This window comes from Amblyomma maculatum, chromosome 10 (assembly GCF_055883805.1).
Source record: "Amblyomma maculatum isolate TAMU_Amacu chromosome 10, ASM5588380v1, whole genome shotgun sequence".
Classification (NCBI taxonomy): Eukaryota; Metazoa; Arthropoda; class Arachnida; order Ixodida; family Ixodidae; genus Amblyomma; species Amblyomma maculatum.
The window spans coordinates 16451954-16471102 of NC_139353.1; the positions used below are offsets into that span (position 1 = coordinate 16451954).

The following is a 19149-nucleotide window of genomic DNA, read 5'->3' on the forward strand; positions in this document are numbered from 1 at the left end:
TTAACGCTTGCCATTTTGCTGATGTACCCTTCTTTTTCGTGTAAATATTGTAAATAAGTTTCTCAAAGTGCCATTAAACCTGCTTGTACATATTTCACCAACTTCGAAGATTCAATCCTACTTCAACCCCGAGTCTCTGCACGCTATCAAGTGAAGGCCGGGTCGACGTAGCCCCAGCGTCACGACAGTGTGTGTGTGTGTGTGTGTGTGTGTGTGTGTGTGTGTGTGTGTGTGTGTGTGTGTGTGTGTGTGTGTGTGTGTGTGTGTGTGTGTGTGTGTGTGTGTGTGTGTGTGTGTGTGTGTGTGTGTGTGTGTGTGTGTGTGTGTGTGTGTGTGTGTGTGTGTTATGGCTGTTTCTGACGCAAATATTGTTAAGCATCGTTTCCTCTGGCGGCCGAGAACAAGGTGGTTGTGCCCCTGCTCGGTGCGACTGCATAGAGTCCTATGAATTTCGTCACGGGTGATCTCTGGAAAGCGCCACAGACGTCTGCCGTCGTCCGGTCCAGGCGGGTGGAGCAAAGAGGAAGCTTTCGTTGAAAGTGCGTCACACATCTCGATGCCCATCTTCGACCCGCGACATGACGAACAGTGTTCACAAACGCAATTATTGTCTGCTGCTTTAGAGGCAAAAAGGAATACGAGTTAAGAAAAGACAGGCATAATTCCGCAAAGCGTGTTGAAGGCTGAGTTATCTGCTGGGCACTCAGAATAGTTTTACCTCACGAAGGGCGAGTGAAAGTAGAGTCAAGAAGCGTCGGTCCCAATACGCCTGGGAAAGTCGTCTCTTGTGCGTCATTGTACTCTGTGTTTCGCTATGAATCTTTTGTACGCTGAATTATGCATAATTCAGTGTACAGTATGCAAAAAAAAAAAAAGGTGACCCTCGAAATGCTATTACGCTAATGGAGCATTGATTTAACTTACGAGGCTCTGACTTTGGCGCAGTGAGACTTGCGAAGCAAGAATAAATGAAATAATAGGAAAACAAAGTGGGTTGCCCCAACTTGTAAAAAAGAAGAAAGATTCTGCTAAAATTCGTGATAAAAGGAAAAAATTTCAAAACCAGCAAATCAGCATATATTTCCTGCTTGTATGAGAAATGTGAAGCATGAGTAATGCTTTCTTTTGCAGTCATATCACATGAATTTCAAACGTTATTAGGACTAGAATTCATTGTATTTCAACTAGGATTCTGCGGATAAGCTGCGTGAATTTGTTTCTTTATCTTTGTCTCTCTTTATCCCGGCTAGTAATTTGTCTTTATCGCATCGGATCACTTACATGATAATTAAACACTTGCCACCCAGTGTTCTTTTAACTTGCCCACCTAATTCTTACGGTTATAAAACACCGAAGCTGGAGAAAAGCAGGCTGTCTGTGACCTTCGATTAGCCAGAATTCGTATACGCTTAATTGTAAGGAGCCCTTTCATTAACTGCGAGCACTAATCTTTTGGAAGTTTTATCAATGTTAGTTCTTGTTTCTTGCCCTTCACGTTTCACCTCCTCGGCGGAGGGTTTTCTGTTCGTTCGTTGCTCGCTGCTTCATGCATGACGTCTCACACGTTTGCGGTCCACGGATTCTGGAAGACGGAAAAGCGCCAAAACATCGGACGAAAAGAGCTCAACGCTGTACCGGGCGCTGCGTGTCCCTGCACTGGCTTATTTATGGCCCACTAACTGGCCGACCCGGGCGGCTCAGCCGAGAGCTTGAACCGCGATGCTGTACTTGGGAAAGCGGACGCATGGGAGGCAGGGGATTCAAGCCGGAAGGGGTCAATGCCTCGTTCATACTTTAGCCTGCTTGTCTGTGTATTTTTTCCGTAACGCGTCTTGTATGGAGAAGCACTGTCCCATCATGCCGGCAGGACATACGGTCTAGGATACCAAGAACTTTGTGAGCTCTTGAAACGGAGTAGAGGACATTATATGTTGTTTTTATTTATTTATTTATTTTTTGGTACGACCGGAGATTTCGAGCCAGCCCAAGCTATAAGGCGGAAATCGACGGAAGGACTCTGGGGATTTTCTTGTTTTACGGAAAACTGATGATGTGACCAGAGAATTGTGGCCCCACAGTGAGCGGAAACGTTCGGACATCGTTCGACGTTTGCGCATTATGCTTTTTTTTTTTTTTTTTTTCATTTTTATAAAATCTGTTCTGGTCGACGTTGCCTCTTTTTCCGTCTTTTATTAATATATTATGTGAGCAGGCAGTTGAGCTTTTCATTTCTTTCCGAAATCGCTTCTGTAACTGGTATCTCCCGTCTTTTTGTGTCTCGCAGGATGTCAGCTCCTTCGTCCAGGAATGGCGACCAGGCCGAGGCCTCGGAGCACTCCGTGCACTCGTGCACGGAGCAGAGCAGCCGCCAGCCGACCAGACCTAGCCTCGTGCAGGTAAGCAAGCTCACCTAAGACATGTACATTTTGATCGTATAGTTTGAAGTAACCGCAGAGCAGTTACTCGTCTGTTGTGGCCACTGTTAACAACTATCAGGTGACCGCCATGGCCTAATTCTTGCATCGCAGCACCAGTATTAGCCACATTCCCGTCGTTGGTTTCTCCATCTCGTCCGCCCTCTCGTACGCCTCCTCTTCAAAGCTTTTTTCCTTCTTTTGCTTACCTTACTATTCGCGCAGTAGCGCGCGCAAGTGATTACAACGAATAAAAAGTCAGATCCATGATTATTTTTTTCTATTTAATTTTTCAAGAATCTCCTCACTTGTATCCTTTTATTGCTGTTTTCTTTTGTTGCACGTTCTTCTTATTGTTCAAAAATATATGTGCGGCTGTGTTTAAATGCGCCACTGCTCTTTTCCCAATTTGTTTTACGCCGCCTCTTCCTTTCCCGCCTTTCGTGGCTTCATATCGCAGATAATGGTGCCCAGCTAAGCCCCAGCATATATTGCCCGAAGATTCGCATGCGTAGAGCCCCAAATTCGCGGTCATGGAACGAAACAACGAGCGAGCTCTTAGCATAGTAACTCCTTAAAGGGCAGCTGCATCACTTTTTGAGAATTCCGTGATATTCAAGGATTCAAATTTCTAGAGGCTGTAGGTAATGCATGTGAAGTGTTTTTGCGCTAGCATTCAAACTCATGGCGTAATCGATCATTAAACCTCGAGCTTCTCCTCAGAGCACTCAAGGTCTGCAGAGAAGCTTGGCGGTGACGTCACGGACGGTACCATTTATTATTACCCTTGCCTTCGCTCACTCCCAGTGCTGCCTTTTCTGATTCTGCCAAACAACGTCTCTAGTGCTTTGCTTTCGGTAGAGTTGTTTTTACTCTTCAAACGAAGCGTTTCTATGGGAGAAATGTACTCGTACCGTCAATGACGTCATCGTGCACACCCCCAGCCGTAGCTGTGCGGTGCAGAGAAGCCTGATAACAGTCGCGGTTTTAATCGCTAATTGCGCCACTGATTCAAATGCTAGCGCCAAGATATTTCGCATGTTTAAACTGCAATCTGTAAACATTCGACCCCTCGAAGCTCATCGAAATCTGAAACCGGTCCAGTTTCCCTTTAAACGAGTAGTACGTGTGGCCGGGTTTGTGGGTTGGTTGTAGGAGAAACGAAGACGACAACTAAAGTACGAAGACGAGGACGCTGACCTGACAGAGCAAAATTAAGCAGGCTATTTGTCTAGGTTGGCTCTGTTACTTGGGCAAGCAGTGCACGACAGAGGTCGTAGACACCATCTACACTTTTAGAACTTCTCTTCTGTTACTCGTTTATATGAGATATATTTGAACGCACAAGAAATAAAAAAAATGCCGACGAAATAAAATATGAATATACAAAGCATACAAGCATTTCTCAAACGCTCAGGTAAAAGAAGCGAAAAACTCAGCAATCATTTTCTGTGCGTTCCTACGGCTCAAGTGTGAGCGCTGACATCATTAATTCGACCCACTGTGGGTTTCAAAACATTCTTTGTATGCTTAGTTTATTGTCCTTCTGCACACACATGATACGTGCGTGAGAGAGAAAGCAATAGTTTCAAGTGAGCATTAAGGTCATTCTCTCTCTCTGACTGTGTACGTATCTCCGACCAGATAGAAACTTCGACTCCATTCATGGTATACTAAATGACCCTATAAGAAATCTTAATCGTATTGTGATTCTGAAAATATTTCATCCATTGTTTTCTCTCTAAAACCTGCCACCACAAGAGCGTGCAGACAATTTCGAACTTCTTTTTTTTTCTCTCTTTGGAAAGTTCACAGGAATAACATAGGAAGGATGCTTAAACAGGGTAGAGACGTCCCACCCGCAATAACACCTGTCACCGTCGCATTAAACGGTGCCTGGAAGCAACTGCGGAGCTCTTTGGTTTTATGTAGTCTATTCCTAGTGTGAGTTCTCCTAGTCTCTGAGACCTCCCATACCAAAGGAGGCTACATGAAAGCCGAAAAGCGAAAAAAAAAACAGGTAAAAACAAATTGTGCTCACATTTCTTGCGAATTCTCCCTTCTCAGCGAGTCTCTCATCCGTGTTCGCCCCGCCGACTTTTTCCCTTTGACGGCAGTTCGCGGATCCCTTAGGCGAAAAACTGATTTGTCCGAAGCGAAACCCAAGATTCTCGGCACTTTTTTTTTACTATTGCTCGCTTCTCTATTTTTCCTTCTCCGTCCACTGTTGCATCCCTTTTTCGCGTTGCACTCTTGGATGCACTTCGGCTCTGATCGCAGCTTCCGCTTTTGATTGCGGCGGCTTCGATCTCCGACTAGCCTGCCCCCCTCCTCCCTGCCATACACATAGGGAAAGGAAGAGAAAAATGCAACACTGTAAGAAAAGGCTGTTGCTGCTGTTTCCGGTCGCGGTTTAAGAGGCGCCGAAAGAAGAGGCGCGGAGCGGCAGTGGCGATGTTTGCGGCTAGAAATTCGTGCGAGTCAACTTTGAAGCTTCGGCGTCCTGGCCAGATGAAATTTGGACTTCAAAAGGAGTGGCGGCAATTGCAGAGAGTGCCTGGGTTTCGTCAGCCTAGCGAAGAGCGCGCAGAGGCGGTAAGGTGCGTACACTGGCCGAATATATAACCATCGAAGAAGTGCACCACTAACGCTTCTATTTTGTTAAAAAAAGAAGAGCAAAACAAATAAAGCATTGGCATTGGAGGAAGGTGCAAAACCTGCTGACAACTTCTGATTTAGAAGCATTTCTTGTCTAAGTTTCTAGCCGGCAAACTTTGATAGGTTTTCGCTCTCTGGCGGTATGATTGAACGCCGTAATATGATTTATGAATGCACCAGCCGTGTGTAATCCTAAAGAAGACGGCAAGCTTTAAGAAGCGCGATGCGCTTGACGAACTTTTCAGGTATACCTTTGAATACTGTCGCTACTTGTAGGCACTTGCAAATGCAGTTGGAATTGCTAGCTTTGCCAATTTGCGATCTCGGGAAAACTTGCGGGTAGGTTCGTCATTTTTTGTGGTTGTTTTGAAGATAATTTTAAAGCACCACGTGTTATACATACATACATACATACATACATGCATGCATACATACATACATACATACATACATACATACATACATACATACATACATACATACATACATACATACATACATACATACATACATACATACATACATACATACATACATACATACATACATACATACATACATACATACATACATACATACATACATACATACATACATACATACATACATACATACATACATACATACATACATACATACATACATACATACATACATACATACATACATACATACATACATACATACATACATACATACATACATACATACATACATACATACATACATACATACATACATACATACATACATACATACATACATACATACATACATACATACATACATACATACATACATACATACATTTGCTTACATACATAAATAGAAGTTTCTTGAAATAATCGAACTGTAATATCCTGAGACATTGCAACAAAGTTCAGGTGTGGTACTTTTGTGGCTGAACGCTTGGACCTTCTCTATCAGGGGACAATTTTTTTGCGCTTAAACGTGTTTTTTGTTTTGCTTTTTTTGCCAACGGCAGCAATTAACCGCAAGATCGTTAAATATCGCAGAAAACTTCGAATCGGATTAAAAAAAAAAAATGTAACCTTTGCGTGATACAAGTCTCGCTTCGCACTTACGTGTTGGTTACTGGCTCGTGCAAAAGGCCCAAAAGAAGGCAAATGAGAATGCAGGTTTCCAACATGACCTGGAAATAGGTTTCATGCTCGACTGACTATTAGCAGCTTTGTATCATAGCAGGATGGCTGCGTCGCGAGTAGATTGAAAGTGGCCCACAGTTCAGAGGTGCTGACGCACTCCTACACTATATAAACGAATAATCTGCGACACCGTAAACACAATGCAAAATGATTAGTATTTCCCCTAGCGCACTCCCTATTAAATTCAGGGCATTCTGCCACGCCATGGAGCAGATTTTCTTCAGTAGAAATACAGAGGCCAATCTCACATGAAAATATGCAAAGTTTTAGAAATAACAGAGTTTACAAAAGAGATTTATATGTCCTCCAATTAATAACAACGAACGTTCTGGTGGAGTGGTTAAAAGGTAATAGCATTGCTAATTACATTAAATAAATATTATTCAGGAAGACAGCATGCTTCTGTTGCGAAAGTACAGTATTCCGTATAGTTGTGAAAATTTACCTGTGGGCTTGAAGGGAATACGGTGCCCCTGCTAGGCAGTGTACTAGAGTACATTCGATCCCCTTTTAACACCAATATAGGCATATTCTTGCCTAGAGTGTAAAACACAAGAACCTAGAAGTGAATGCCCATACAGGTTTTTAACAGCGCAACACGCCACTGGTAAGATTAGCCGACTATTCACAGCCTACTGCCCTTACGACGAGATATGTCCCCTGCATCTTAATGCATTTTCTGAGCCCCCTTTTAAAATTAACGTGCTGCAATATTAACCCTAACAGTTAGGGTTAGCACTTAATGTAGCTTTTGCACTGGGTGCTGGTGGATTATGAAAAAACCTGTTGTCCTAACCATGGCAAATGACTGCCACATAAGCCAGTTAGGGAGAAAGTTACCCGACGGCAGCGTGACAGAAACTGCAAATGTTGTTTGAGAATACTGTGCGAGTAACTACATGCTTCTCCTGAAGCTCTTGTCTCGGACAGAGCAACAACGTTGAGGGCAGATTTTATGGCGCACGTTCTAACTACAGCTGACCCCACCACGATGGTCAGGAGGCCGTTGGCCGCAAACTTGCTTCGAAGAGCGCTCGAATAAAACTAATGCCGACATACTCGTCAAGTACGTACGTACGTTGCCATCGCGTGGGCAACGGCGTAACCCTGCAGGGTTGCGTTAACAACGGTGCCGAAACACGCTCTGTATACGTACAGATGAAAGACTCGGGCGCTACAACCTACTACGATGCCCCAAGCATTGCGACCCCCCTGCCAGTGTATTGGTGTGATTGAGTTGCCAACCCGAATGATCACGAAAATAAAACACCCGAGTCGTTGCCTTCGAGCGTGTAACTCCCTTCGACTAAACGAAAAGCTGAACTGCGAAACCAGACGCGACAGGACAGCGCTGTCCTGTCGACGGCGGGCACGATTAGCACGGCGGTTAAGTGACCATCGTAAAGGCCATAATGCCAACCATAACTCTCCATTTGAAGTTTCTTCTTACAGTGCCTGGCTTCCTTGCGCAACAACGCTCAATTGTCGTGTTTTCAGCAACAAAATAATGCGTCTTTAAAATGGGGCATTGCCTCAGCGCATTGTCCCACTTATTGTCCCGTTCAGTAGTGCTCTGTTCGCAATATTTTTTATTTAATTGGTTCACAGGGAAGAAAGGTGCAGCATCTGGCCCACATTTTTCTGGGACACCCAACCCGCGCCGTAAGAGAAACGAGGAAGGTGAGAGTGAAAGCGGAAAGAGAGAAACGGGTGCCGCAGTGCAAGGCTCCGGAGTAATTTCGACTACTGGGGATCTTTAACGTGCCCTAACATCACTTAGCACATAGATGCCTGTTCGTTTCACCTTTTCGTTATATCGGAGAAGCTAAATTGAGCAGATTGTTATTTTCGTGTGGAGTTTCAGAAAGTATAGGGCAAATAGTCGGAAATTTGAAGTCGGTGCAAACAAAAAAAAGAGTCTGATTTAGGAAGTTTGGAATCTCATTGAGTAAATATTTGTTTACCGCTGGCAGGGTAAATCATTGCTCACATTTGTGAAAAGTGCATCACCTCTGGCTCTGGGTAATGTGATTTTCTGTTTATTATCGTAAGCTTGTTATCTCGCGCCTGATAGCTGCGCGCGATTAGATAGTCGGCAAATGATTAAAGACACGAGTCACCATTTTCTCTCAGCGTTTTAGGCTGTTCAAGACGAAGTAGGCGCGATACTTGGCTGTTCCGAACCGTATTTATTATACGGGAATCCGCAGGAAGTACTGTTTTCCCGACCCTGACACTTGCCAAGTGCGGGGCCACCAAGAGTTATTTCCAGACAAATCTAAACAATATTTCTAGCCAAAAGTGAAGACGAACCAACTCGATGCATAGGGGAACCATAGAGCTTTGAAAGAGTAGTGAAAATCGTTAATTTTAGTGAGCATGTCTACTCTACCATTCTTAGTTAGTGAGCCCCTACATGCCTAAACCTAAATAAAGACCACGTGGGAATAAAACACTATTCCCCGTTTCGCAAGCTGTTCCCAGAACTATGAAAGGTAAGGGTGGCTGAGGCTAATCAGGATGGCATGCACTACACGATTCTAGTCCTACCCTGTTGTCGGAGATGGCGGAAGGAGCGTAGGCTGTAATACGGTCTTGCTTTCGTATACAATGAGCGCACATCGTCCTTATAACTCTCTTAGAGTTGCAAAGATCTTGTGAAGCATAGCATAGTTATAATTCAGCAGTAAGCAGACCAGTAGAGTCCAGGCGTCTGTCTAGACATCTGATATTTGACTGCTGTCTAAGAGCTAAAACTGTCGATTCGATAGAAGGAAGAACTAGAACGTGTTGAAGGTGCCATCAGTCTCTTCTCTAGTTATCTTGCCTATCACGCGACACTGACGTCGTATGTCGCTAAAGCGGCCACGTTACGATATAATCACGAAGCTATCCTCCCCGGATAAAGCGCTGCCAACCGGCTCTTGCCAGTGTCCCCAGCACGCTGGTCAAGCGGACGACGTGCTTACACGAATGTGACGCCTCTGTCGGGGCTTTAGAGTGCGCTGCCGCCGCTTTCTTCCCTCGTACTTTTCCCCATCATTCGCAGCTGTTAGCTGTCCTGCTTCCCTTGGGGAGAAACAAAGCAAACGCGTCAGTGCTGTATAAAAGCGGAGCTGGAAATAAAAAAAAAAGAAAGGAAACATGATAAAGCCACTTCCTAACTGCCCCAGCTGCGGCGCACCTCGCCGGACGTTGGAGCCGACAGGTCCAGCGACTTCCCTCGCTTCTCCTTTACGGCCTTTCCGCCACCGGGAGCTTGGCTCGTGCCCTAACTGCCCGCGGCGGGTGCTCTTTTCTTACGCAGCATCGCCGTACGGTGCCGTCACGCTTTTCCTTACGCTCTTTTGTGTTTGCGTTTTTCTGTTTGTCTTTTTAACCATTTTTTTGCTCCCAGATTTATACTTCCTGTCGTCCCCTTCCGCGCGCGCCCTTTCTCGTTCTCTGACAGGAAAAAAAGTCGCAGCTATTATATAGCTGCGATTTTTGACGCCTCATTTATTCAGCGCTTTTTTAACCCCCTTCGTCCTTCCCTTTCTTTTTTTTTTTTAGCGATTATTTGAGTGCGCGATCATGGGCTTTGAGTTTTGGTTTCGTGCTTTAGCTATCCTACGCCTTCCTGATGGTCTTGTTTGACTCCTGTAAAGAAACATATCTGAAAATTTTGTTCCTATTTCTTCACATCTTGCAAATGACGTGAGTAGCAATTTCTAAATGCAATCATTTTTAATCTTCTTCCACCTCATCGTATTATTTTATGAATTGCAACGATTATTATTTCTCTCGAGTGAAATGTTTAACGAAATATTTTTTTTTTATTTGCACTTCTGAGCTCTAACTCGAAAAGTGTTTCCTCAAGAAGAGCATTGTAAAAAAAATTTCAGCAACTTTAGCTTGTAGTCGTACTTAGTTGCTGCGTCAGTTGCAGCTGCTGCATATCGTAATGTGTCATGGATGTGCATGCGACCTCATGTGAGCCCCTATGATATTGTCGGTAAGTTGCTGTATAAATCACTTCACATTTTTAAATGCAAATATACGCACACTGTGGGATGTTTTCCCTGAGAAACCACAACACACTACCTGCGCAACAAATTCTCGCTGTCGAACGCGGCCCCATAACATAAGGGGAGATGCAACGACCTCCTTGAACTGTTCTCAGGGCAAGCTTCGCCGTACCACCTTTGGAACATTCGCCAAATCGGGCCTGTTACGAGCGTAGCTATCTGACAGAGTGATTTTGAGAATACCTTCGCTGAACAACTTGTAGTAGGAGGTAAATTTGTATCGCCTCTGTAAGCAAGTCGCCTGGAAGAAAGAAGTGTTCATCTTGGAAGTGGTGACGTCTCTATAGTTGACAGATTTTTCGTGCAGCTCCTGGATAGTCTCCCGAAGGGAAGATAAAAAGAAATTACAAGAGTTCAACGCTGCTGAACCAAATACTGAGCGAAAGTATTAGCTGCAGGTGACCGAGCGTTCTTCTTCTTCTGTTCTTCTTCCTCATCCCACATATAAAGCCCCGCTTTAACCAAGCCGTACGAACGTGCCTAGTGGCCTATAGGGGTAACGTGAATGCCAGGGTCCTAACAGGCTGATTCTGACATAACCGTCCCATGTGAAACGAGAGACCCAAGTTGGCAGCTCCTGCCAACTGAGCCGCGGCTCCGACTGCGCCACGCCGACAGCTTGAGTTGGGAGCCCATCTCTCGCTTTTGTGTCACGTGGGGTGCGACGTCACAGCGCCCGTAGGTAAGACGTGGCTACCGCCGCGCTGTGCTGTAGACTCGAAATCTAGAGTAGTATTGCTCTCGCAGTAAAAATATGAATTTGAATTATGAGCTACCGTAGCGGTTAAGTAATTAGCCTTGGGCTGCTAATCCCATTTCTGTTGAATCACACCCGACCTCAGAGGAAACATTTCCACGAAGCGCAAAATGCGAAATAATAATAATAATAATAATAATAATAATAATAATAATAATAATAATAATAATAATAATAATAATAATAATAATAATAATAATAATAATAATAATAATAATAATAATAATAATAATAATAATAATAATAATAATAATAATAAATGCGCTTGTGTGTTCTCAAATGTGCACAGTTTAAAGAGGCTGACGTGGACTGCATTAATTCCGAGCCTTCCGCTCTGGCGTCCTTCCTAGCAACTGTTTCGCTTCATGACGTCAATCGGCATATTAATTCCGATACTACTTTTGTGTCATGACCCACGAGGGAATATTTTGCCACCACAACGTGGGGCGCAAATATTCTCGGCTGAAAATTACCTGGTTATTTGTAAGAAGGTCACGTGATAGCGTCGGCTCTTTCGAAGCTGCATTGGTGCCATGAGCTTATTTATAGCAACGGACGCTCAAACCGCCGGTACACATCTTCCCTTCCCGACGTCTGTGCGCAGCTATATTACCACCGAGTTCTGACATATCGTTCAGAATTTGAGAGATGCTTGTACGTATGCATGTGCAGTTACAAAGCGCTCTTAGTTTTCTCGAGAGCAAGATAATTTCTCAGAAGAAGAAGAAAGAAGAGAAAAAAGAAGAGGAAGAAAGAAGAGAAAGTAGAAATAAGATGAAAGCAGGAGAAGAGGAAGAGGAAATAAGAAGAAAGAAGAGTACGAAAGAAGAAGACGGCACCAACGACATCAACGACGACGCAGCTCAACACCGAACGGGCGGATATGATCAACGCTATAAATTGTTTTTGCACTACTAATCAGGGAGACACTAAACTTATCTTAAAGCATTCGCGTAAACACTTCATACCCTTTTTATTGCACCGAACAACACTTATTTCAGCGCTGAGGAGACGTTTTGATATCATCATCTATTAACCTCGTATTTTGACACCTTTCGTTAAAAGCGGCCTAATGGCTAAAAAATTGCACAGATTCTTTACAATGTTGAAGACTTAACAAACGTTGATCTAGAGTTATAATGTTCAGGGAAGTTTGCACCTTCGTTTTAAGTTAGCTCTTTAAACTGAGCGCCGGAACATATTGATGACACCGCGCTGCTTTCTGCGTTGTTGGTGTCACAGTCGAGCCTGACTGCACCCCTCCTGACCTTGCCCGCATCATCGGCTTCAACGAGAGTCCGCTTCAGCGGCCTGCGGGATTATGTGCCCTGGAAAAGTTTACGTAGTTTGGAGAAACCTTCTTTCGCTGGGAAAAACAGAGGCACCCGACGACCACGCTGTCGTCTTTATTCGATGGAGTCCTTCGGTCTCGCCGCCGCCTTCGGGATCTCTGTAGCAGGCATTATTCATTGCCGGTAGGCTTTGGCTTGGAAAACCGCGCGAGTACGCAAGCTCTTCTGGTGATCAATAATCGATTGCATAACTCCCTTTGCTAGAGCAATGGCTTTTTATGCCCTCGTTCCGAAGTACTTTTATCGTGTGCATTTGATATTTCGTTTTCCATTGAGCCATACGAAGGCTGTGTCGCCGGGCCTTCGGAGTGCAGCGGCACGTCATCATTATGGGACGGATATACGGGAAGAAGTGTTCGGGCGGTTGGAAGAAACGAGCAAGGAGAGAAGACAAACGAAGGGCAATAAATATGTCATTAACTTAGGTGCCGTCTTTCCAGTGTAGCACCTACTTGAAAAGAGGATTCTATATTGGTTGTTCGGTATAGAATATCCGAAGGGCGCACGTATTTCATTCTTTATTTTTCCCCTTTCCCACCAAATTTTGTGTCACCTTAAGGTAGAACTCCTGCGGAAAGGACGAGCAGAAATATGACACTTTCACTAGTCTATGACTAGAACTTCAAATACTATGCCAGACTTTAGAGTTCGGCGTTGCATGTTTTTTGAACGACATGGAATGAAGTGTACACAACACAACAGGATCAGACTACACTTTAATAAAGTATAGATGATCAATTAGTATAATGCGTCAGAATTAGGGCTGTCTTTAGCCAAAGCAGCTGCTAAAGATAACCGGTTGAGAACGTGAAAACCGGAGATGGAAATAGTCTGTCAGTCGTCACGTGACGCGCCGTGCCCCGCTCATGTATCCCCATCCATTACGGAGCAGCAGTGCGACACGTCTTTCCCTTCCGCACTCTCCGACATCCATCTCCTTCCACCCTTTGATAGCTTTCTCTCTCCCACTTCCGTACTTTCTTCTGCCAGAATGGAGAGGGAGTTTCCTTTTATTTTTTGCCGGGTGCAAACCCAGGGTTTAGACGGAAGGACGGACGGTTTAACCTTCAGACGGATAAGGAGATTTTTTTTTTTCAGCGTGGGCCCTCATGCCAATGCATTAAAAACACATGCAAGAAGGGGTCAACTTTCCCCTCATTTAGCAGCAGGAGGGGCCTACCAGTAGTAAATGAGCTGTTGACCGTTTATTTATTTTTGATCTTTTTTTTCTTTCGCGCTGTGTCAGCGTAAATTCCAGAAAACCTTTTAGGGTAGTTGTTTTTCCACTGAGCTGTTTTTCGTCCTTGCTGTATGGTTCAGCTTAATTGTTTTTCTTCTCAGCCGCACCAGTAAGACTGTAAAATAGCACGCAAAATAATAGCTTTTAAAAATATAAACCATTAGTCTGCATAGTCTCTTTATAGTTAGAGTGATGGCTCTAATCCGATTACTTCCCTTGGATAGGTGGTTTAAGAAATACAGGATTTTATTTCGATCATGTAGACGCAGAATACGAAGTCGCGTCAAGCACCACAATGCCACCAGTCACTGGCCGTGTATAGAGAGCTAGACTTAAGTCTTAGGAGGAAACTGAGAAAGAAACAGACCGTGATGAGACAACAAAAACGGAGCAAAAGCTCTCTAGGTGAAAGTTTTATGTCCTCCGGAAGAGCACTCAGCCACGTGAAAGAAAGCTCGCGCGTTCTTCGATCTCTTGCGAACATTGGCATAGTCTGCCTTACGTCTCTCACTCGCACGACTCCTCTTCGGTCGGCTCAGGAACGCGTGCATAATTGACCGACCGCGGCCGCTGCTGTCTTGCGCTCAAAGGCGGAACCGTGAGATGGTTCACGAGCCCACAGGTAAATGCATGTTTTTCTGGGACCAGCGCAGTCACCGCTGCCCGCTGCTTTTTTAAATTGATGCCACGCTGCGAACAGCCTATTACGGCTCACCCGGAAATGATGTGCACCGAAAAGAGCCAATAGTGAAGGGGCGGCAAGCAGGCGTTAAAAAGCGCCGAGTCAAGGAAAGAGCCAACACTAGCTCGGCTAACTTCCAGTGATGCTAAAACAACGAGGAGTTAGTTGGAATTTCTGCCGACCTGCCGGCAGGGCAGGTCTTAATGTTTAAGTAATGGACACGATGATGTACAAAACATAGGCTCTTTGAACGAGCGCGCTTTAGTCCAGGACATCGGACATATTCATGAAGACAATGTTAGGTTCCCTAATTAAATTTGATCAGCTTCTCTGAGCAGTCGCTTTGGCTGTTCGCCTATACTGAACAGCTGGCTTGCATTGCAACGTCTTAGCCCCAGTACTTCAGGGAGATTGCGTCCGTCTAAATTAGTTAGATATTGTAGCATATATTTCTTTTTCATTTAGAATAAAGGTGTGAAGGCTGCAGAACTCTGCGCTAAGCTCTATCAATAACGCATGTGCCGAGAACGAACGAAACAGAGTGAACACGAATTACCTCCCCAACGATTAATTCAGGAGATACTTTTAATGCTCAGAGCAAAATAAATATTAGCGCAAATTATTTATTTCGGGCGCCAATAATGTAAACCAATCGTGACGTCCAACATTTATGATGTGTCTAATACCTGGTACAAATACAGAACCAAACGGCAATATTACATTACCCCCTTGCTTCACAAGCATTTGTACTCATTCAGTACGCTTCGAAGATGGTCTTAACTGATTTACTAAACTGAAGTTGAAGGTAGCGCATATTTCCTGTTGTCCCTACAGCTATCTGGCAACTGGTATCAGTGTTCACTGCACTTAATTCTTCCTAAGCAATGTTTTTCTTAATGTCTATTTCCTTCATGCATATGATAATCTTGTCTAGAGAAAACTTGAGCAGTGGATCGCTTGAGACGAAGTCGGCCGCATTTACAGCGTAAAAGACCTCGTCCACATCGACGGTCAGGCTGACGAAACATGATAACCTCATTTGCGTTAGAGAATTAGAAGATTATAAGATTAACAAACCAATAATTCAGTTTTTCGGTAGATTAAGCCTCCTACAAATGGGCCAGGTAAAAGGTGAACATTGCCGGTGTGTGAAACAGGAGCCCCACCGCGAGCTTGATGAAGGCAGTTTGCGCCGAGTGCTGCATGTACAACAGTGTAGATAGTTTTGGCGCAATGTGGAACAAAGAGTGTGATTAAGAAGAAAAAAATATAGTACACAGCAGAGGGAGAAATAGAGCTAGTTATCTTTCATGGCGGTCTTTATTAATTTCCTTTATTTGCATTATTGTCCTTGAAAAGACAAGAGCATGTTAAACAAAACATAATATTTTACTAACTTGAAGTGACCCTAGAAGCATTATAATGACAATGACTTAGTAAAAGAAAAGTGCTTCTAGCAGAGCCACGTAGAGAAAGCAATTGGAAATATTTACAAGCAGGAAAAAGCATCAAAGACACAGAAACAAGAGGCATCTTCAGAAAACCGTTCGATGAGAGTGCCTATGCTTATATGGCTGAAAAGGGAACTTGTCTAAAAAAATGAAGCCGAGATACCTATTGGTCTTTAACTCTTATTGTTTTTTTTTTCTCTTTCTTTCGCAGGCTAGTTTAGAGCTGAACTACTAGATGAGCCCAGAATCAAATCACATATCTAATCATACAATCCAGACCCGTAAACGTGAGAGCACCAAGCACAACACGCGTTCGTTGTATGGCGTGAAATTCCGAGGGAGGCTTTTTTTGTTTTCCAAACCAAGGTTTTCGTTAAGAGCACAATTGGGAAAATTTGTTTCAAGGGAGGAAACCGAGGCAAAAATTTCTGCTAAGTGCCCCGGTCGTACTAGGTCCGTGGAACTGTGGCTAGCAAACGTCTTCCCGATTTTCATTGTCAGTAAAACGATTTCATGATTCCTTAAAAGTGCGTTGATCTTGCGCAGAGGTTTTGAATGAATTTTCATTGGCGAAATTTACTTGAAAGTGCTGCTGCTGTGAATGAAATGGATTTAAATTTCGTGCGGGCGCAAGCCTGGTAGGAGTGTTCTCCTCTTCAGGCGGTGTTGGGTGCTGCAGGGGGATGCAAGCCGAGTCATTTGCAGCCGCGAACCTAGACAATGAAGTAGTCTACGTGTCTCTGCTTGCCCGTTAAGCAACAAACATCGCTTGAGTTCTGCTTACGCCATTCGGTGGCGTTTGCTATGGCAAAAAACATCAAGCAAAATAATTCTCAAACATTAGCGCGTACCGCGAATGGCACTGAATGGTACTATGTTCAGCAAAATAGCTGTCTAAGGGGATCGATCAGATCAAAGGATAGGGAGCCCTGGCACTAGCTACAAGTATTGGGTCGGCCATAATTATCATTCATCAGCTTATAGCGCAAAAAAAAAAAAGAGCGAATCAAGGGCAGGCCTGGGCAGGCTCGTATTTGTATGTAATTTTTTGAAATAAATAAATAATTTATATATATATATATATATATATATATATATATATATATATATATATATATATATATATATATATATATATATATATATATATATATTGTATATATATATATATATATATATATATACAAAAGCCACAAGCAAGTATCAAGGGCGACAGCTGTAGTCATTCACTGATTACCTTGCACACGTGGTATAAATGGTGACATCTGTTAAGTTTTCAGGTTTGTACGCTTCCGTTGCGTTGAAATACTGCGCGTTTCTAATAAATCCGCCAGTTTTGAGTTAGCTGTATTTCTTTATTTCTCTCGTAATTCCGCTGCGTCACCCGATAACGCAATGAACGGATTACTATATGACCAATATTCAGCACTGCCGAGCGTCGAAATGCACTGCTATCTTGGCGGCGCCCGCCCAGCTACCGGCTGTAGCAGCGGCTCCAGAATCGGCGGCAGTAGCAGCAACGTCCGTTAACATAATCCCCGGAGCGGAGATTGTATCGAGCATCCGAGTTATTGTTCGGCGCCGTACGCTGCTGCTTCGCAAATGAGAGCGCGCTCGATTAAATTGCACCGCCACCGTCGTCTTTCGTAAAGGCACCTCTCCTCCTGAGCTCGCTGTTCCTTCTCTGCTCCGCCTTTCCCGCTTCCCTTTCTTGAGAAGAACGGGCTGAGTCTTCTTGCGTCTCGAATACGAGTCTGTCTCTTCAGCTGGCTCTGGAGGCTTTTCACTCGCGATTAGCGGTGAGCGAGAAAGATGTAAAGAAAGGGAGCGAACGAATTGGATGTCTTTTACTTATTTCCAAAGCTGCGTTCTTCGGGCGTCCTCAAGGAACCGAGGATTCTTTTTTGTTCTTCTTTTTTTTTCTTTTTTACATTGGCGCCTCACGTTGCCTCGCCTGCCCTTTTTTCAGTTTTTCGCGGCATAGCTTCGTTTTGAGCTCCCTTTCGCGACATTCTCTCTCTTAGTGCTCTCTTACTGGCTTCTTATTCATGCTTCCTTCGTCTTACGATGCCTGCCCGGCGTTTTCATTTAGCGGAGGCATCGAGTTTCACGTGATTGCCAATCGATGAAAGACGGGGATTCTTGGAGGATGCTCTTTCCTTCTCGTTGTGCAGAAAATTCTCAGCTCCTGATTCTCTTCGTTGACTACTTTTAGTTTTTTCAACGAGCCTGAAATGTTTTGTTATCCGTGAGAGTAATGGAGCAGAACTAGAATAACCTTGTTTTCATGGGAACGGCACTGTTAGTAAAAATTGAGGAGGTCACTTAGGTTATTTTGCCTGGCACTTTTTACTTCGTATTTATTTTGATGGCGGCTGGCAACTGGACCCATACTTGCTTTATGGCGAGTGATCGCTCTCATGTTCGAGGGGAGTTGCCAGGTTTCTCCAGAAGAGTTACCTATCGCAAGTGATAGCTTCTACGCTGCTTGAGAGAGGGTGCAGTGCTGTAAGGCGTTATCTGAAAGGTTCCGAGTCATACTGAAAAGTGCACAGCAGCCTAAGGCTAAGCCTAGCCTGATACCGACAAGTACCGAGCATGTTGTTCTCCGTCGTCCCATCTGAAGCTTTCGTATTACGCCCTCACATACGAGCCCAATGAACAGATTTGATGCTGTACCACCTGAGCGCCGTTTTGTCACCTGTTACATTATGGACGGCAAAATACACCTGCTACCTAATACAGTTAGTAACACGGAATAGCTAGCTACTACCTGCCATGGTTGACAGATGGCAAATCAAGGAAGGAACGCTACGAAAAATGAAGAACTTTCATATAATGAAAGACAGATATAAGAAGAAAACTGCGTCAATAAAACTCATACCTCTTCAATTCATAAGGAATATCCAGTTGAAAGAAGTAAATAGACACTCCATAACCACAACGCCAATCGCCGGCTCAGTCTCACTCAACTGACGTCGAACTCTCTCCACAAGTTCACTGTAACACGTAGCTCGTGCCGTGAACTGTTTTGATCAGCTCTTATAGTTTTTTGTTCTAGAGGAGTGATCTGGACTCAAATCTCTGGTACGCTGTGGACAATTAAAATAAAAATGAGAATGAGTGAATATGTCTTTCCGTTGAGCTTCCACGCCTCTGTTGGGTAAAATTCTTCGTAGAAGATAGGACCCACTCAATGACCTCTGCAGCAGGAGGTCGCTGTATTGAATCCGGGATGAGGTTCGAAGAAGTTGAAGTGTAAACAACCCCGTATGCGTTGAGGTGAGAAGAAAATCCTAGTGGATGAAAATAGTCAAATCCTTTTTACTCCGTCAGTGCGTTCTCTTTTCATTTTTTAACTC

General features: G+C 44.0%; 1 protein-coding gene across 1 annotated transcript in view; it reads left to right on the plus strand.

Annotated features, from left to right (window-relative positions):
- The window catches only part of LOC146175667 (uncharacterized), a 172428-nt gene extending 156406 nt beyond the window's left edge, over positions 1–16022 (plus strand). The window contains exons 7-8 of the mRNA XM_084580867.1: positions 2285–2396; positions 15999–16022. Coding sequence (XP_084436993.1) covers positions 2285–2396; positions 15999–16022 — 136 coding nt within the window. The remainder of the gene's footprint in view (positions 1–2284; positions 2397–15998) is intronic.
- The last annotated feature ends 3127 nt before the right edge of the window (positions 16023–19149 follow it).